The 20516-nt window shown below is 39.2% G+C and overlaps 1 protein-coding gene across 6 annotated transcripts; it reads left to right on the forward strand.

Annotated features, from left to right (window-relative positions):
- The first annotated feature begins 1437 nt into the window (after window positions 1-1437).
- LOC112215746 (bromodomain-containing protein 3) lies at window positions 1438-19701 on the forward strand. 6 transcript variants are annotated; one of them, XM_024375096.2, is made up of 12 exons: window positions 1438-1632; window positions 2547-2876; window positions 3522-3659; window positions 3995-4142; window positions 4234-4424; window positions 4657-5028; window positions 5293-5421; window positions 5503-5700; window positions 6106-6174; window positions 7303-7529; window positions 9069-9358; window positions 17658-19701. In XM_024375096.2, the coding sequence occupies exons 2-12, from the start codon at window positions 2685-2687 to the stop codon at window positions 17774-17776; spliced, it is 2073 nt and encodes a 690-aa protein (XP_024230864.1). In that variant the 5' UTR covers window positions 1438-1632; window positions 2547-2684; the 3' UTR covers window positions 17777-19701. The 6 variants fall into 6 exon arrangements, with proteins under 6 accessions (XP_024230864.1, XP_024230863.1, XP_024230867.1 ...); XM_024375095.2 differs by having other exon boundaries at window positions 1438-1624; XM_024375098.2 differs by having other exon boundaries at window positions 1439-1624; window positions 5503-5685.
- The last annotated feature ends 815 nt before the right edge of the window (window positions 19702-20516 follow it).

Raw genomic sequence — 20516 nt, forward strand, 5'->3', positions numbered from 1 at the left:
GCCCCCGTACCGCCGTCTTTTCTTCATGCGAATAATGGGGATTTGGCCCTGGTCTCTGAGAAACAGTATATCCTTTGCTTCGGACTCATGAAAGAAAAAAATATTTGTCCAGTTCGAGGTGAGTATTCACTGTTCTGATATCCAGAAACTATTTTCGGTCATAAGAGACGGCAGCAGCAACATTATGTACAAATCAAGTGGGTTGACGTGCAGGTACTGCTAATAAGAAAATAAGGGGTGTTGGGCAAATACAACTAATAGTTCAGGGCTGCTGAAACTGCTAACAAAGGGCTGGCCTTTTTAATAATACCCCTAGTCTATGTTTTTTATTTGTTGCATTGGATGCGTCACAATCCACCGCATCCGGTGATGTCGCACATCTGCAGTGAAAATGTGAGAGCTAGAGCACTTGTTTGTCAGACCATGAGACATCCTGAAAATCGGTCTTCTCACAAAATCATCTGTAGCATCCAAACTACTATGACCCATCTGTTGAAAGACGAGGCTCCATGAACACAATGGTGTTCTCCATTTTGCTCTACAGCCCCCACAAGCGTCTTGGGACTCATTTTATAGTCCTTGTTGGTATTAGATAGAACGCCCACTTGTGGGGAAAACAACCTGTGGTTCCCTAAGTTACCCCACTGGCTCAGAGCAAATACATGACCCCATTCAAATGCAGTTTTCTTGTTGTCTGCTTGTTTTAATCAATTACAAAACTACATTTAAGGAAAGCATGTCTAAAGAGTATTGCTCCAAAGTGTTCTCACTACTTAGAAAAACGTAATATTGTAGGGCTTCCCTCATGCCCCTTTTCATGACAGTGCAAGCAGCAACTTGGGTGAGTGCTAGCTACCTAGCTACCGACAGAACATTAAGCTAGCCAAGACCAACAACACAAACAAATAGACTACACAGATACAAGTAGTGAGTGGAGTATACTAACAAGTTAAATGGATTATTTGTGATCAAATGTTTTCCACACAAATACCTACTTGCAGCCTACTTGGCCACCGTGTCCCCAAATTTCTCACTCCCACGCCAAATAGCCTGAAGATTTTTTACCTGATTACACAGCAGCTTTGGCATGTTTTGTTATCCTATATAACAAAATAGATTTTTACAATGGTGGTCCATCGGAAAGATTGTTTGTTTTCCACAATCTGTGGGCGTGGTCGAGGGAATTACTTTTATTTGGTGATTATCGACTCGGGATAGCCTAAACACAAAAATACAAATATAGACTCGGAGTGTTGCGTGACGATACAGCGTGACGCAACATGACAACGTAAACACGATTGGTCGACAGTCTTTGGTCAATGTCCAATGGGATTTCTATCTCCTCTTTTCTGCGATATCTCTGGCCTTTACCCCTCAAACGCTCCCTGTGCCAAAACATGGCTTGTGCTTAAGGAGCTGCATCCCGGGATATGTAGTCAGTCATTTAGCGACATACCTCCAATTCCAAATGCTTTACCCACCAAAACACAACAAGGACCATGATGCTGCTCGAAATTGCGCATGGGATATCAGACAGCCGATAACCCGTCTATTATGCTACTTCGCTGAAATAAAAAGGTACCGGAAAACTGCGAGCGAACAACCATTGGAGCCACTTGAGAAAGTAATAAAGTAAAATATGTACTTTTTCCTGATTTGTATAATTTAAAGGATGGGATGCATATCGAAGTATTTCTCAATACACTCAATCCATAGGTTGCTTTCTGAGTCAGCCTGCCCGCTCGGCGCCTTGATTGAAACAATGCATACAAAGCTTAGTTAGCGAGGATTTGTTAGGCTAGTAGTTAACCTTAGCTAACGCTACATTTGTCGTATGCAAAGTTGAAATGGTAACCTAGTTATCGTTTCATATTATTTTCAGCGCTTTTACAACGCACTGGTCAGCATTTTAGTTGTACTTCACATGAACTAGTGTGTAAGTTAGCCATTTGCATTGCGTGCACATTTAGCATTTTGCCTATTGAGAGGCTAGTTACTGTAGCAAACAGCTATAGCATCCCCCTGCCCGCCATCTTTTTAAAGGAATAGATGTGATGTACAACCATATGCACCCGGTCGCTAAATTGTAAATGGCTACTATTTTGTGAAATAAAGGGTGTACGCCCAGTCGAGTAACTAGCTAATCTGTCTACATTTAGCCATATGGATTTGTAATTGCTAAACGTGCCAGATGTTGGCGTAGTTTATTATCCTACAATGTGTACTTTTGTGAATGTTGATCTCTGCATCATTGCTGTTGCCCAGCGAAATACTCACTTCTTTGCCCCTGTTAGGAATTCTAAGTGGTCTGTGTAGGCTATATTACTTTGGCTACATGTATGTGTACTCACGTTTTAGATTCATTTGACTTTTAGTTTATTAGAATTTAGCCACCACTCCATAGCTCAGTCATTCTCATAAAATATTAGCCCAATTGACTCGAGATTTGACTACTGTCTGTGAGGATGGCATCTGAAGGTCTCATATTTTCTGAACAGCACTTCTTTAATTTTCTAATTCCAATATTTGACCAATTTGTTTGGCAGGGCACATACACCCAGGTGTGGATGGGATGTGTGTACTGCTGGAGGAATAATGAGCTGAAAGAGGAGCAAAGTATCTATTGAAAACACTAGACTCAGACGTTTTGTAGAACAGGGAAGAAGTGCTCTCCTGTTGCCAGTATGTCGGCTGTTCCTGTGTCCGCCCCAGCACTTGTCAATCCCTCGCCACCAGAGTTCACCAACCCCAACAAGCCTGGCCGGAAAACAAACCAACTACAGTACATGCAGAACGTTGTGGTGAAGACTCTATGGAAGCATCAGTTTGCGTGGCCCTTTTACACACCTGTGGATGCCATCAAATTATGTCTCGCCGTAAGTCAATTCCACACTCAGTAGTTTTCTCTCTGTTATTGGTAGTCAGTATGGGGTACTAAAATCAGAGCCTTAATGCTAGAATCCTTAATTGAGACAATAACAAAGTGTGGACCCCCCCTCTGTTTTGGTAAAAAGCTGAGGAATGGACCTGGAGAAATGTAACCACTCTCAAATTCATAGACTGAGCTATGGATTCAAGGACTGACCATCCATAATATCAAATGCATAGTTTTAACCATGTTTGGAGGCTACAATGTTTGTTTACGTTTTACAAACATTGGAGTGAAACAGGCTTATATATTGGGTTTTGATGGGGTATGACAGTTGAACTATGCTCATGAGACATTTCTAAGTTATATTCTCCAAGAATCAGTGGGTATATGTCATTAATGTCTAAGTCTAAAATGTATGTAGTAACAAATGATTCTAGCTTTAACAATATTTGCCTCTGGGTAAAAGTAGGCTGTTGCATATTAATATATACATTGTGTGGATGTGTGTACATTTTGGTGTTGTTCCTAACTAACCCTAACCCCTCATTGTTGAACAATCATCATCTTAAAATGTTTTCTTTATTTCCTGGCTGTTTTGTTATTGCTCATTCATAGTGAATTCTACTTCCCTCTTGATGCTGTCATACAGGACTATCATAAAGTTATCAAGAGCCCAATGGACATGGGAACAATAAAGAAGAGGCTAGAGAATAACTACTACTGGAGTGCCAGCGAGTGTATGCAGGACTTCAATACAATGTTTACTAACTGTTATATCTACAACAAGGTAAATTCTCCTTTGCCATTCATAAAAATATAGATGCGAAAAACAACAAGGTCCGCACTCAACAAGTAGTTCACAGAGCTTATTTCCTTTAGCAGTTTTTTCACTGGATCACATACAGATGTTTACACACACAATGTTTTTTCAGTGACATTGATGAAGACTTTTGGACTGTATTTTGGCTCATTATGAGGAGGATGTATTTATACTTCCTCTAGTCAGTCTAGAGGTGCCCCGTAGGCATTTTTAATAGCTGTGATGATTATGATCAAGTGAACCATCTGACCTTGTTCACCTTAATCTTGACCCATAACTCATCCTTTCTTGTGTTCCCACAGCCTACAGATGACATTGTGCTGATGGCCCAAGCTCTAGAGAAGATATTCTTACAGAAAGTGGCCCAAATGCCTCAGGAGGAGGTGGAGCTGCTACCACCGGTGCCCAAAGTCAAAGCAGCCCGCAAACCAGGAGGGCCCGTTAGTGCAGGCAAGTCCAGCCTTTCACAGTTGATAGGGACTCATGCGCTGAGGAAATGTCTGTCATTTACACCTTTTTGCTTCCATCATCTTTCTTGCAGAGAGCCAAGCACAGGGTGAGTCGACGGATTCACCCCCATCTTCTTACCCCAGCTCCCCTCCACTTCTGTGTCAGACACCTGTCATAGCAGCCACACCAGTGCCAACCATTACATCTGTTACCCCTGTCCGAGCTGTGCCTACTGCTGCCTCCATGATGGCTGTGGTTCCAACGGCACAGCCAGTCATCAAAGTAAGTCCCAGAGAGACAGGCCGCTCTAGGGGGTCTTTTCATTTAGCTCTACAGTCTAACGGAGGATTCTTGTGGGGAGCGTATTTTACAGTTCTACTCGTAAAAATGTTGTCTTAGGATATAATCCATTAGAAATCTGAGAGAAATTCTAACATGCTATATATTGAATATATATATATATAGAGAAGCAGGCTACTGATATATTTGCATTTGGACATTGTCATTTCCACAGAAAAAGGGGGTCAAGCGGAAAGCAGACACAACAACTCCCACCACCTCAGCAATCTCGGCCAGTAGAAGTGACTCCCCTACCCAGCTCCTAGAATCCAAACAGGAGAATGTCTTGTCCAGGCGGGAGAGCACAGTGCGGTCCGTCAAGCCCCCCAAGAAGGACACAGAGGATGGAGAGGCGCCCCTGCTCAGTGGCAAGAAAGGCAAGCTCGGCGAGCAGCTGAAGCACTGCGAAGTCATCCTGAAGGAGATGCTGTCTAAGAAGTACACGGCCCACGCTTGGCCTTTCTACAAGCCTGTAGATGCAGAAGCGCTAGAACTGCATGACTACCATGAGATAATCAAACACCCCATGGACCTGAGCACTGTCAAAGTAGGTTCCCTATTCACTCCCTCGACTCACTACTAACTCTTCTAAATTACCCTCCAAAGCCTGGCTGTTTACTTGGTGGAGGAAAATAATTTGACCAATGTTTTTATTTGGTGGTTAAGAATAGTTCAAATGGAACTATCCCTCAACAACAGTCACTGCTAAGGGGAGGACAATTACATCTGTTTTGCTAATATATTTGTTTAGAGTTTTATAAAGATCTCTATCTCAATAAGAATGCTCTGACTGTTTGCTCTGTATCCACAGAAAAAAATGGACGGTCGGGATTACCAAGATGCCCAAAGCTTTGCGACAGACGTCCGGTTAATGTTTTCAAATTGCTACAAGTACAACCCCCCTGACCACGAGGTTGTTGCGATGGCCAGGAAGCTCCAGGTAGGATAAGATTAATCAGATATTCACACCACCTCATTGGAGAGCTGTCGGTTGAACTACCCCTTGTCTTGTGTTTCTTAGGATGTGTTTGAGATGCGATTTGCCAAGATGCCGGACGAGCCCATCGAAGCCACCCAGCTCTCCACCATGCCGGTGGTAAGCAAGAGTACAGAGAGCAGTGAGAGCAGCGGCAACACCTCCAGTTCGGAGAGCTCCGACTCAGAGGAGGAGCGGGCCACGCGGCTCGCCGAACTGCAGGAACAGGTGGGTTCGGAACAGGTGGGTTCTCACAACCAAGGACCAAGATCCAAAACCCATGGATGGATGAACAGGGAGATGCCCCCCTCATGCCCCACTTCAGATTTAGACCGCTAACCCTTAAAAATCAAAGCCACTCCACGATGTTCAGAGATGATTTTCAGCCAGCCCTCCAGAGTAAAAGTGACATAGTTAACCCTCTGCCGCTACAAATGCTGAAATAAACTGTTAGAATAACTTGGTATTATGGCTTGCATGCTGAAACTGTAGAGCTCACATTTTTAGAGCAATGTTTTACATTTCATTCATACCAATGGTGACAGTATTTAGCTCTAATGAAATAGTTTGTTGTGCTACTAGAATGTTAACATGATCTTGGAGTTTTCTATCTTTGTCCCCTGATTTCCCCTTTGGCTTTCTTACCAGCAAATCACTGTGGAGCATCCCAATGGTAACAGGGCGGGGGGAAAAAACGGGTGTGCCAAACGTTTTCAGGTGATTTATCTCTTACTTCCCCGTCCCCACAAAACGTTTTATTTTTGTATTGCACCTTGTTGAAAGAGCGGTAGAGGGTTACATGTGGGGATGAGAACTATTAAACAGGTTGTAAGTGTGCTAAAGGTATTTCCCTCAGTAGTCAGCTTGCTCTTTGACATGTAGCCCTAGATATTCCTTTTTAAGGCTTTTTGTGAGATGCAGGTAGTTACTTTTTCTCCCATTGTTGCATTCTTTTAGTGGTTTAAAAATGGGAAATGTTAGTTTTCATGGTGGTCACAGTGTTTGCTGGTGATGTTAGTGTTTTCTTGATGATTCTGGCAATGATTTCAAATGCTTTTGTTGCGTTGTAGGTTCAGTATTTCTTCCTTTTTTCAAGTTGAATAACTCCTAAAGAACAATGTCTTTGTGCTGAAGACAAGGAAGTGTCACTGAGAACGTTCACAATTATATGTTATCGTTTTCTTTTTCTGTTTTATATTACTTGTTTCTTCAAAAAGCAATCAGTCAATGCATCACTTTGGGAGTCAGCATTTCCTTATTGTTTTAAAGTTTTCGGTAGACAGCTACAGTACAGGCTGGTGGCCCGGTGTGCTTCTCTGACAGCTTTTTTCCAGAGGCCAATGGGAAATTATTTAATGAGACTCCTTTTTTTCCCTTACTGTTTTTATGAGATCAATGACTGTACACTATTTACACACACACTCCTGATTGTTTCCTGAGCTTTCATTTGAGAATATATGTAGAAATATGAGTAGTGTATAGTTAATTAATGCACATACAATACATGAATAAGGTAACTTGAGGATGATTTAAGATGCAGCAACCCTGTAAAAGTTAAGTAAATCAAGCAAACCCATGAATTGGCTAGAAAATGAGACCCCTTCAAAGTCAATGGAAAATAAAACGTTCCTCCTAGGGCCAATATAACTGTCATAATTGTGACATAATGGTCCAAGACATTTTCTGCAACAGGTTACACATACCTACATCCCACAATAGCTAACCCTTGATGTCTGTATTTTTCCATCACTTCCAGTACCTTGTCCCAGTCTCTGCATCCACTTTACCCTATATAAACCAACATCTGGGCTCACCGGTGACTCTTTATTCTGCTTCTCTCCTCAGCTGAAGGCCGTTCATGAACAGCTGGCTGTTCTGTCGCAGGCCCCAGTAAGTAAACCAAAGAAAATGGAGAAAAGGCAAAAAGATAAGAAGAAAGACAAAGACAAAGACAAAGCCAACAAGGGGAAGGCTGATGACGAGAAGATGCCCAAGTCAACACAGCAAACCAAGCCAGCTAATCAGAAGAAGGCTCCAGCCCGGAAACCAAACCGCACGGGGGCGGCTACCAGGTACTACTGCCCAGTCTTATCATACAGTGCCTTGAGAAAGTATTCACACCCCTTGACTTTTTCCAAATGTTGTTGTGTTACAGCTTGAATTTAAACTTTTGTGTCACTGGCGTACACACAATACTGGAATTATGTTTTTAGAAATTAAAAATTAAAAGCTGAAATGTCTTGAGTCAATAATTATTTAAACCCTTTGTTATGGCAAGCCTAAATAAGTTCAGGAGTAAAAATGTACTCTGTGTGCAATAGTGTTTAACATGATTTTTGAATGACTACCTCATCTCTGTACCCCACACCTACAATTATCTGTAAGCTTCCTCAGTCAAGGAGTGAATTTCATACACAGATTTAATCACAAAGGCCAATGCCTCGCAAATGGCACCTATTGGTAGATGTGTAAAAAGCAGAAATTAAATATCCCTTTGAGCATGGTGAAGTTAAATTACACTTTTGATGGTGAATCAATACACCCAGTCACTACAAAGATACAGGCATCCTTCCTAACTCAGTTACCAGAGAGGAAGGAAGCCGCTCAGGGATTTCACCATGAGGCCAATGGTGACTTGAAGTCAGTTATGGAGTTTAATGACTGTGATAGGAGAAAACTGAGGATGGATCAACAACATTGTAGTTACTCCACAATAATAACCTAAAATGACAAAGTGAATAGAAGGAAGCCTGTACAGACTAAAAGATATTCCAAAACATGCATCAGATTTGCAAAAAGGCACTAAAGTAAAACTGCAAAAAAATTGGCAAAGAAATGTACTTTGTCTTGAATACAAACTGTTATGTTGGGGGCCAATCCAATACATCACTGAGTACCACTGTTCATGTTTTCAAGCATGGCTGCACCATGTTATGGGTATGATCGTCATCAGCAAGGACTAGGGAGTTTTTTGAGGGGATAAAAAGAAACGGAATAGAGCTAAGCACAGGCAAAATCCTAGAGGATAACCTGGTTCAGTCTGCTTTCCAACAGACACTGGGAGACATTCACCTTTCAGCTGGACAATAACCTAAAACACAAGGCCAAATATACACTGGAGTTGCTTACCAAGACGATAATGAATGTTCCTGAGTGGCCTAGTTAGTTTTGACTTAAATTATTCTAACATGTATCGACTCGGGTGTGAATACTTATGTAAATTAGAAAAACATAGTTTCACGCCATCTTTATGCTGCGTTGTGTGTAAAAAAAATAAAAATATCTAATACATTTTGAATTCAGGCTGTAACACAACAAAATGTGGAATAAGTTAAGGGATATGAATACTATCTGAAGGCACTGTATCCGTTTTGTAATTTGTCACAATTAATTTGCTCATTTACTGCAGGGAACTTGAACTTTTGGATGAATCATCATTACCCATGCCACTTGTTGTAACAGTGTTAAGCTCTGCTGTGTTACACTTTCCCCTTGTAGTCTGATCCAGATGTAAATCATCTGTACTTTAAACTTCTCTCAGTGGTAATTTGAGCATCCTGAGAGAGGCAAAACCCGTAGGCCTATCAAAGATCTGACCAAAACATTTTCAGGCAAACAAAGAAAGGGACCAAGGTGGCGGTGGCGAACAACGAGTCTGAAGAGGAGCCGTCCCTTCCCATGTCATACGACGAGAAGCGCCAGCTTAGCCTGGACATCAACCGTCTTCCGGGTGAGAAGTTGGGCAGGGTGGTCCACATCATCCAGGCCCGGGAGCCTTCCCTGCGTGACTCCAATCCGGACGAGATAGAGATAGACTTTGAGACACTCAAGCCCTCTACCCTTCGTGAGCTCGAACGATACGTCAAGTCCTGTTTGCAAAAAAAGCAGCGGAAACTTTTACGTAAGTTGTGAGCTATTACAATTGTTGTTTTTACAGATGCCCTTCTCCAGTCGCTAATGGTTACCTGGTTCTTCAGGGGTAAACCTCTTTTCTCTGCCTGTTTACTAGATGCTCCCTTGCATTTGTTCCCCCCCTTTTTAACACGGATGTTACTCACCCTCCCACCCTTTGCACATTTGCTTTTTGGTATTTTATTAGGATCCCCATTAGCTGTTGTGAAACCATCAGCTATTCTTCCTGGGTTCCACATGAAACATGACATATTACAGAACATAAATAGACAAGTAAAGTACGAGGACAGAACTACATGAATTTAGAAACGGCACACACAGCCTACATTTCAATACATATACAAAAAATATCTAGGTGAAATGGGGAAGAGGCGTTGTGCTGTGGTAGTGGTGAAATGGGTCAACTGTTTGTTCACCCGCCCGCAATTGCAAATAACCCATCCGCAACCATATGCGATAAAGTGAAACTCTGAGGCCTGCACCCAACCTAACACGTAAATATAGAAAGTGCGCTGTAGGCTACGGTCAGACTGCAGAACAATTTTTGGAGTGTGTGTGCAGGATTTTGTTTTGCCTGATTTAGATATGTTTCTGCTTATAATATCCAACATTTTGGTAGGCTATTTGTTAGTCAACTTGTCTATAATTAGATGTACTTAGCTTCTCTTGTCATGTGTTTCCATAAAATACTAAATATACCCATGCTCAACAGAATAATGTAATAGCTTGATAGAATGAATGCTTCAATCTAGGTGACCTCTATAAACTTTTCTCTGTCGTCTTTCGCAATGCTAAAACCTTTCGGGACTGGGGAGAAAATAAAATGCAATACAGTAAAAAAAACTAACGTAAGACTTTCTGTAAAAAATGTCCAAATGACATCAGTTTGATCAGTTGTAAGGAAAAAGAATACTGTGAAAACGACCCAACGTGTTTCAGTTCGGCATCAATGCATATTTTATGTGGTTGAAATTACCCAATCGTCGTACTTGATTAAATTAAAGATAACTTAATAGAAAATGACTCAAGTAAAAGTTGAGTCACCAAGTGAAATTCTTGTCTAAAAGTATTTGATTTAAAATATACTTAAGTATCAAAAGTAAACATATAAATAATTTTAAAAATCCTTATTAAGCAAACCAGACAGCACTGTTTTCTTGTTTAAAAAAAAAATATTTATTTACAGATAGCCAGGGAAACACTCCAACACTCAGACATCATTTACAAACAAAGCATGTGTGCTATGAGTCAGCCAGATCAGGGGCAATAGGGTTGACCAGGGATGTTCTCTTAATAAGTGTGCGGATTGGACAATTTTCCTGTCATGCTAAGCATTCAAAATGTAAAATGGGTGTAGGGGAAAATGTATGGAGTAAAAAGTACATTATTTTATTTAGGAATGTATTGAAGTAATGGTTGTCAAAATTATAAATGGTGAAGTTCTGATACTTTAAAGAATTTTTACTTTAGTACTTTACATCACTCGTTGATATACTATCACCTTTTATGATGCTTTCATGATGAAGATAGATACAATCTTTAGAGGTGCTAACTGAGCATTGCATTCTCTCAAGATGCAGAAAGAAATCATATTTCTCTACTCCTGTTCCCAAGTCCAAATTTTGTGTACATTTGGTGTATAATTTTACTGCAAGGAATGCTTAGTTCTGCAGGAGTTATTATTAAGGCTAATGCCCTATTCGCTTTGGGACTAGTTGGTTATGTATTTATTATCACAGAATGTCTGTTAATCCAGAGGACGATTCGGACAGGATATGTTTTTCCAAACTGCCCCTTGTAATTTATTTTTTATATATACACACTACCGTTCAAAAGTTTGGGGTCACTTAGTAATTTCCTTGTCTTTGAAAGAAAAGCACATTTTTTTTTGTCCATTTAAAATGGCATCAAATTGATCAGAAATACAGTGTAGGCATTGTTAATGTTGTAAATCACTATTGTAGCTGGAAACGGCTTATTTTCTTTATGGACTATCTACATAGGTGTATAGAGGCCCATTATCAGCAACTGTCCAATGGCACGTTGTGTTAGCTAATCCAAGTTTATAATTTTAAAAGGCTAATTGATCATTAGAAAACCCTTTTGCAATTACATTTGCACAGCTGAAAACTGTTGTTCTGATTTAAGGAAGCAATAAAACTTTAAACTTGTTGTGTATCTGGAGCACCAGCATTTGTGAGTTAGATTTCAGGCTCAAAATGGCTAGAAACAAAGACCTTTCTTCTGAAACTCGTCAGTCTAATCTTGTTCTAAAAAATGAAGGCGTGAAATTTCCAAGAAGCTGAAGATCTGGTACATGCTGTTTACTACTCCTTCACAGAACAGCGCAAACTGGCTCTAATCAGAATAGAAAGAGTGGGAGGCCCCGGTGCACAACTGAGCAAGAGGACAAGTACATTAGAGTGTCAAGTTTGAGAAGCAGACGCCTCACAAGTCCTCAACTGGCAGCTTTATTATATAGTACCCGCAAAACAGCAGTCTCAACGTCAACAGTGTAGAGGCGATGCTTGAAGCACAGCGCTGTTTATGACTTCAAGCCTATCAACTCCCGAGATTAGGCTGGCAATACTGTAGTGCCTATAAGAACATCCAATAGTTAAAGGTATATGAAATACAAATGGTATAAAGAGAAATAGTCCTATAATAACTACAACCTAAAACTTCTTAACTGGGAATATTGAAGACTCTTGTTAAAAGGAACCATCAGCTTCCATATGTTCTCATGTTCTGAGCAAGGAACTTAAACATTAGCTTTTTTACATGGCACATATCGCACTTTTACTTTCTTCTCCAACACTGTTTTTGCATTATTTAAACCAAATTGAACTTATTTCATTATTTATTTGAGACTAAATATATTTTTATTTATGTATTATATTAAGTTAAAATAAGTGTTCATTCAGTATTGTTGTAATTGTCATTATTACAAATGTAGAAAAATCGTCCGATTAATCGGTATCGGCTTTTTTGGTCCTCCAACAATCGGTTTCGGCGTTGAAAAATCATAATCGGTTCGACCTCGTGTGTGTGTGTGTGTGTACACAGTTGAAGTCAGAAGCTTACATACACCTTAGCCAAATACATTAAAACTTAGTTTTTCACAATTCCTGACATTTAATCCTAGTAAAATTATTTTAAAAATGTGAATAATTGTAGAGAGTGATTTATTAAAGCTTTTATCACATTCCCAGTAGGTCATCACATTCCCATTCCCAGTAGGTCAGAAGTTTACATACATTCAAATAGTATTTGGTAGCATTGCCTTGAAATTGTTTAACTTGCAAAAGACCTGCAAAAGTTGGGTGAATTTTGGCCCATTCCTCCTGACAGAGCTGGTGTAACTGAACTGTAACTTTTTCAGTTCTGCCCACAAATTTTCTATAGGATTGAGGTCAGGGCTTTGTGATGGCCACTCCAATACCCTGACTTTGTTGTCCTTAAGCCATTTTGCCACAACTTTGGAAGTATGCTTGGGGTCATTGTCCATTTGTAAGACTCATTTGCGACCAAGCTTTGACTTCCTGACTAATGTCTTGAGATATTGCTTCAATACATCCACATCATTTTCCTTCCTCAGGATGCCATCTATTTTGTGAAGTGCACCAGTCCCTCCTGCAGCAAAGCACCTCCACAACATGATGCTGCCACCCCTGTGCTTCATGGTTGGGATGGTGTTCTTCGGCTTGCAAGCCTCCCCCTTTTTCCTCCAAACATAACGATGGTCATTATGGCCAAACAGTTCTATTTTTGTTTCATCAGACCAGAGGACATTTCTCCAAAAAGTACAATGTTTGTCCCCATGTGCAGTTGCGAACCGTAGTCTGGCTATTTTATGGCAATTTTTGGAGCAGTAGCTTCCTTGTTGAGTGGCCTTTCAGGTTATGTTGATAGGACTCGTTTTACTGTGGATATAGATACTTTTGTACCTGTTTCCACCAGCATCTTTACAAGATCCTTTGGTGTTGTTATGGGATTGATTTGCACTTTTGCACCAACGTACGTTCATCTCTAGGAGACAGAACGCGTCTCCTTCCTGAGCGGTATGACGACTTCGTGGCTCCATGATGTTTATACCTGCGTACTATTGTTTGTACAAATGAATGTGGTACCTTCTGGCATTTGGAAATTGCTCCCAAGGATGAACCAAACAGGTGATCTACTATTTTTGCTGATTTCTTTTGATTTTCCCATGATGTCAAGCAAAGAGGCATTGAGTTTGAAGGTAGGGCTTGAAATACATTCACAGGTACACCTCCAATTGACTCAAATGATGTCAATTAGCCTATCAGAAGCTTCTAAAGCTGTTTAAAGGCACAGTCAACTTAGTGTATGTAAACTTCTGACCCACCGGAATTGTGATACAGTGAAATAATATGTCTGTAAACAATTGTTGGAAGAATTACTTGTGTCATGCACAAGACTTGCCAAAACTATAGTTTGTTAACAAGAAATTTGTGGAGTGGTTAAAAAAATGAGTTTTAATGACTCCAACCTAAGTGTATGTAACCTTCCGACTTCAACTGTATTTGTGTGTGTGTGTATGTATGTGTGTATATATGTATGTGTGTGTATATATGTTTGTATTAGAGGTCGACCGATTATGATTTTTCAATACCGATACCGATTATTGGCGGGCCAAAAAAGCCGCTGCCGATTTAATCGGACGATTTTTATTTTTTATTTGTAATAATGACAATTACAACAATACTGAATGAACACTTATTTTAACTTAATATAATACATAAATAAAAATCCATTTAGCCTCAAATAAATAATTAAACATGTTCCATTTGGTTTAAATCATTCAAAAACAAAGTGTTGGAGAAGTAAAAGTGCAATATGTGCCATGTAAAAAAGCTAACGTTTGAGTTCCTTGCTCAGAACATGAGAACATGAAAGTTGGTGGTTCCTTTTAACACGAGACTTCAATATTCCAAGGTAAGAGGTTTTAGGTAATATAGTTTTTATATTTATAACACATCGACAACAGCCACACTCGAAGCAGCGTTACCCATCGCTCCACAAAAGCCTTGCAGAGCAAGGGGAATAACTACTCCAAGTCTCAGAGCGAGTGACGTTTGAAACGCTATTAGCGCACACCCAGCTAACTAGCTAGCCATTTCACATTGGTTACACCATCCATTAGGCTGATAGGATTGAAGTCATAAATAGCGCTGTGCTTGCAAAGAGCTGCTGGCAAAATGCACGAAAGTGCTGTTTGAATGAATGCTTACGAGCCTGCTGCTGCCTACCATCGCTCAGTCAGACTGCTCTATCAAATCATAGACTTAATTATGACATAATAACACACAGAAATACAAGCCTTTGGTCATTAATATGGTCGAATCCGGAAACTATAATTTCGAAAACAAACTTTTATTTCAGTGAAATACGGAACCGTTCGGTATTTTATCTAACGTGTGGCATCCCTAAGTCTAAATATTCTTGTTACATTACACAACCTTCAATGTTATGTCTTAATTACGTACAATTCTGGCAAATTAGTTCGCAATGAGCCAGGCTGCCCAAACTGTTGCATATACCCTGACTCTGCGTGCAATGAACGCAAGAGAAATGACACAATTTCACCTGGTTAATATTGCCGGCTAACATGGATTTCTTTTAGCTAAATATGCAGGTTTAAAAATGTATACTTCTGTGTATTGATTTTAAGAAAGGCATTGGTGTTTATGGTTAGGTACAGTCGTCCAACAATTGTGCGTTCTTCACAAATGCGCTTTTGTTAAATCATCCCCCAGCGTTGCATCGATTATATGCAACGCAGGACACGCTAGATAAACTAGTAATATCATCAACCATGTGTAGTTATAGCTAGTGATTTATGATTGATTGATTGTTTTTTATAAGATAAGTTTAATGCTAGCTGGCAACTTACCTTGGCTTCTACTGCATTTGCGTAACAGGCAGGCTCCTCGTGGAGTGCAATGAGAGGCAGGTGGTTAGAGCGTTGGACTAGTTAACTGTAAGGTTACAAGATTGGATCCCCCGAGCTGACAAGGTGAAAATCTGTCGTTCTGTCCCTGAACGAGGCAGGTAACCTGTTATGGCTGCAATCCCGATATCGGGATCGATATGACAACTACCAGTGAAAATAGAGGGTGCCAAATTCAAACCACAGAAATCTCATAATTACAATTCCTAAAATGTACATGTGTCTTATCATTTTAAAGCTATTCTCATTGTTAATCCCACCAAAGTGTCTGATTTCAAATCAGCTTTTCAGCGAAAGCACTACAAACGATTGTTTAGGTCTCGACCAAACCACACAGCCATTTTCCAGCAAAATATAGCATTCACAAAAAGCATAAATAAAGATAAAATTAATCACTAACCTTGAATTATCTTCATCTGATGACACTCATAGGACTTCATGTTACACAATACATGCATGTTTTGTTTGATAAAGTTCATATTTATATAAAAAAAATCTGAGTTTACATTGGCTATTTAGATTCACTAGTTCCAAAAACATCAAGTGAATTTGCATAGCCACATCGTTTCAACAGAAATACTCATCATAAATGTAGATGATAATACAAGTTATACACATGGAATTATAGATACTATGCCTCTCCTTAATGCAACCGCTGTGTCAGATTTCAAAATAAGTTCACGGAAAAAGCAACCCATGCAATAATCTGAGACGGCACTCAGAACAGTAGCGAAATTAGCCTCTGTGTTGGAGTCAACAGAAACCAGAAAATACATGATAAATGTTTCCTTACCTTTGATGAACTTCATCAGAATGCAGTCCTAGAAATCCCAGGTCCACAAAAAATGCTTGATTTGTTCGAAAATGTCCATTACTTATGTCCAATTAGCTACTTTGGTTAGCGCATTTGGTAAACAATTCCAAAGTCACAAAGCACATCCACTATAACGTGATGAAATGTCCAAAACTTCCGTAACAGTCAGTAGAAACGATGTACTGATTCAATCTTTAGAATGTTGTTTACATATATCTTTAATAACTTTCCAACCGGAGAATTAGAATTACTTTAGATGAGCGGTGGAACGCAAGTCCTTCCCCTGTGAACGCGCCTGGTGAAAGCATGGTCCACTCATGGCTGTGGTGACTATTTCCTGTGTCAATCGACCCCCCTTCACATTAGAGTCATCAGACAATGTTCTATTGACTGCTGACATCTAGTGGAAGGCATAGGAAGGAAAACTCATCCATATCTCGCTGTAATTTCAATGAGACCTTGGTTGAAAATCTGCCACCTCCAGAAAAATAAACAGGAAGTGGAATTTCTCAGGCCTGCTATATGAGTTCTGTTATACGCACAGACATAATTCAAACAGTTTTAGAAATTTCAGAGTGTTTTCTATCCAATACTAATAATAATATGTAAATATTAGCAACAATGACTGAGGAGCAGGCCGTTTGATATGGGCACCTTTCATCCAAGCTAATCAATACTGCCCCTGCAGCCATAAAAAGTTAACCCACCGTTCCTAGGCCGTCATTGAAAATAAGAATGTGTTCTTTAACTGACTTGCCTAGTTAAATAAAAGGTATTTAAAAAATCTGCAAAATCCGCACCCAAAAATACCGATTTCCGATTGTTATGAAAACTTGAAATCGGCCCTAATTAATTGGCCATTCCGATTAATCGGTAACCTCTAGAATGTATATGTACATTTCTTGTCCATTAAAATAACATAAAATTGATCAGAAATACAGTGTAGACATTGTTAATGTTGTAAATTACTATTGCAGCTGGAAATGGCAGATTTTTTAAAATGGAATATCTGCATAGGCCTACAGAGGCCCATTATCAGCAACAATCACTCCTGTGTTCCAATGTCACATTGTGTTAGCTAATCCAAGTTCATAATTTTAAAAGGCTAATAGATCATTAGAAAACGCTTTTACAATTACGTTAGCACAGCTGAAAACTGTTGTACTGATTAAAGAAGCAATAAAACTGTCCTTCTTTAGACTTGTTGAATATCTGGAGCATCAGCATTTGTGGGTTCGATTACAGGCTCAAAATGGGCAGAAACAAAGACCTTTCTTCTGAAACTCGTCTGTCTTTTCTTGTTCTGCGAAATGAAGGCTATTCCATGTGAGAAATTGCCAAGAAACTGAAAATCGCGTACACCGCTGTGTACTACTCCCTTCTCCCATTGATGCTCTCTGTGAAAAGGATGTTTGTCTGTTTTCTGTAGTTGATATGTCTGGATTTGACTGTATGCCTCAGTATTAACTTTCCCCTTACCTCCTTCCTTCTCCTGTGCAGAGAAGGCAGGCTCGGCGCCAGCAGGGGGCACCTCTCGAATGAGTGGCAGCAGCAGCTCTTCTGACTCTGGCAGCAGCAGCTCCAGTGGCTCCAGCTCAGAAAGCAGTGACTCCGATTGATCAGAGAAAGACCCACATACAGTCCAGTCCCTCTCTTACCGTAGTTAATTTACCCCCCTTTCTAGCTAGTAGTCTGCTCTCTTTTTTTCTTCCCCTGGATGACTTTTATAAGATAATGAAAAGACTTTCGATGATGAGGATATTGATAATGTTTTGTATTTAGATATGCCTTTAAAGAAAAACATAGGAAACGTGTAAGAAGATATAGCTGACTGAACATAGTCAGGATTTGTTTTTGCTGGCCCTTAAAGGGAAATGCCTGGTATCACCAGAACAACATGCGTTTAGTTAATATTATAATTTTTTAAAGGCTATGTTACATAAGTAGTAAACCGTTAAGAAACACTGAGATTGATTTTGGTTTGGACAAAATTGCCTCAAGGAACAAATATGGTCGTTCTCTTCCTGGGATGGATGTTGCCTCTAGTTTGACCTTTGCCACCACACATTATTCCATTTTTTTTTTTCGGTTTTATGGATACAGCTATATTTAAGAAATTAAGATAATTGTTATTTTTATGGTCATACATACAATTTTTGTTGACAATGTAAAACAAATGGTTTTAACGATCATCTATAGAAGAGAATTGATAACTGTTTATTTTTGTTCTCAATCTTCCATTCTCCATTCAGTGTTTGTATATCTGTTGTCTCAAGGGTCTGTTCAATGTAGTTGACGGTTAACACTAGACTGCGATTGAGTGATACATTGACTTAATCATGGCCCTACTTGTATTTACTGAGTGTTTTATCTACACATTTATGGCAAAGTAAAGTTGCTGTTTGATACATTTTCTGATTGTCTTAAAGATTATTTTTGAGTCTCATGCTTTGATATTCTGTCCACAGTATGTGGTGGCATATACAAATTCACTTTTTGCAGCCAGTGTTAATGTTAAATGCTCCCCTACTAAGATGTAACACACATCACACACTCTTGTGGTTTGTTTCCCAGCCTGTTTGTATATTTGGCATGTGCCATATCTGACAACTTTCATTATTGAATGTTATAACTTTTTCCTTTGTCTGTGTTTGAGCTAGTCTTTCATTTGAACCTTATGGTTGTATTCCATATGTAGGTGAATTAACACTCACAGTATAGCCTGTTTCTTTTAAGAGTGGAGAGCAATGGGCTCTCTGTCTCCTCTGTGTAAACAACTAATCGCTACGTGTACAAAAACGTACACAAGACAGAAAATTAGAATCTAAAAGTAAATAATCGTATTGTTATTTTGTTCATATTTGAGCATTACAAAGACCTCTGTAAACAGAACTAGGTAGATGTGTCATAATACACAACCTAGTCTTCCTTCCAAATTCAGAATCATGAATTCAAACTCCTTGTTTACCTTTTACAATACACCTGTTGTGACTGGATTTTTACAATTATGTATCTGTAATTTCTGAGATGGTAAGTGTATTTTCTATCAATTTTAGATAATTTACAACTGCAGTTCACGAAGCTGAGATCATTTGGTTAGTTGTTAGTAGTGGTGATGTTTTAAACTTGATCTGCTAAATCCCCATTAACCTCATTATACAGATTCAGACAACCTCTTACATAAAAAAAAGCTGTTTTTGCCTGAGGGATGTCATACGAATTGTTTTCACCATATTCACTTATTTGTTCATTTTAGTTCTTGTTCAACATATAATAGATAATTTTTATATTTTAATAAAATCATTTTATGTATTTGCATGCACTCCTGCTGTAACTTTCTGAAATATTTTTTAGCACTGTATTGTAACTTCTGTAGACATCAATCTTTGAGAATTAAAGATTTGTGTTGTAGTTTTAGGGTTTAAGGGTGAAATTACATAGGGATGCTGGGCAAACAAAAAGTTAATATTTGATGTAATTATTTACATGGGATACCATATTTTTCTGAGTTCCTTTGTTTTCATAAATAAACCACATAAACATACATGATTGTGAGCTCCTTTGTATCCCATCCACATCACAGCTGTTTAGGCCAATAACTGGCATAGCTATGTCAAAGGTTTGTGGTAAGTCAGAACTTATAGTAGTAGACAGACATTTAATTGAAAGAGCACACTTCTATTCCACATGACAGTACACATAATCAACTTCTACTTGCTGTTGGAACAGTTTGTTTATTTTTGTAATTGTTTCAGTTTGTCAGTTTACTTACGATAATACTGCATTGAAATGCAAAAAAATCTAGAAATTATACATATGCCTGAGCTTATACTGCCATGCCCCAATACATACACAGGTAGCCTCTTTTAGAATCGGAGATTGAAATACTTGCACATTCATCTCTAACATAACGTAGGCTCAGCATTCCTGAACAGTCTCATTACAAGTCAGAATGTTGAACAAACTTAATTTCAACTTACTTCACCTGTTGTCTGCTAATTTTTGTCCTTAAGCAACTAATTGTTTCGTTTTAGTTTTTTTCTCTGTGCTCTATGTGCATATTGCACAGTTTCTCTAGCGATAAATCAGATCCAGCCTGAACTGTGTAATGATAGTAGTTACAGTGCAGAAAACATGGTAATTACCTACAATGAACATAATCCATTGCACCCACTTGTCCGGTCTGTGTTTCTTTTATGCCTGCTATGGAAGAGAGAAGAATGCGCACCTGAACTCAGCAAAAAAATAAATGTCCTCTCACTGTTAACTGCATTGATTTTCAGCAAACTTAACGTGTAAATATTTGTATGAACATAAGATTCAACTGAGACATAAACTGAACAAGTTCCACAAACATGT

The sequence above is a fragment of the Oncorhynchus tshawytscha genome, linkage group LG16, assembly GCF_018296145.1.
Source record: "Oncorhynchus tshawytscha isolate Ot180627B linkage group LG16, Otsh_v2.0, whole genome shotgun sequence".
In the NCBI taxonomy this organism is placed as follows: domain Eukaryota; kingdom Metazoa; phylum Chordata; class Actinopteri; order Salmoniformes; family Salmonidae; genus Oncorhynchus; species Oncorhynchus tshawytscha.

Bases quoted from the DNA above. Each gene is read 5' to 3' on its own strand.
- LOC112215746 (XM_024375096.2), top strand. From the start codon at position 2,685: ATGTCGGCTGTTCCTGTGTCCGCCCCAGCACTTGTCAATCCCTCGCCA. The intron at 6,175-7,302 runs GTGATTTATCTC...TTCTCTCCTCAG, and splicing joins GGTGTGCCAAACGTTTTCAG to CTGAAGGCCGTTCATGAACA. The intron at 9,359-17,657 runs GTAAGTTGTGAG...TCTCCTGTGCAG, and splicing joins AAAGCAGCGGAAACTTTTAC to AGAAGGCAGGCTCGGCGCCA.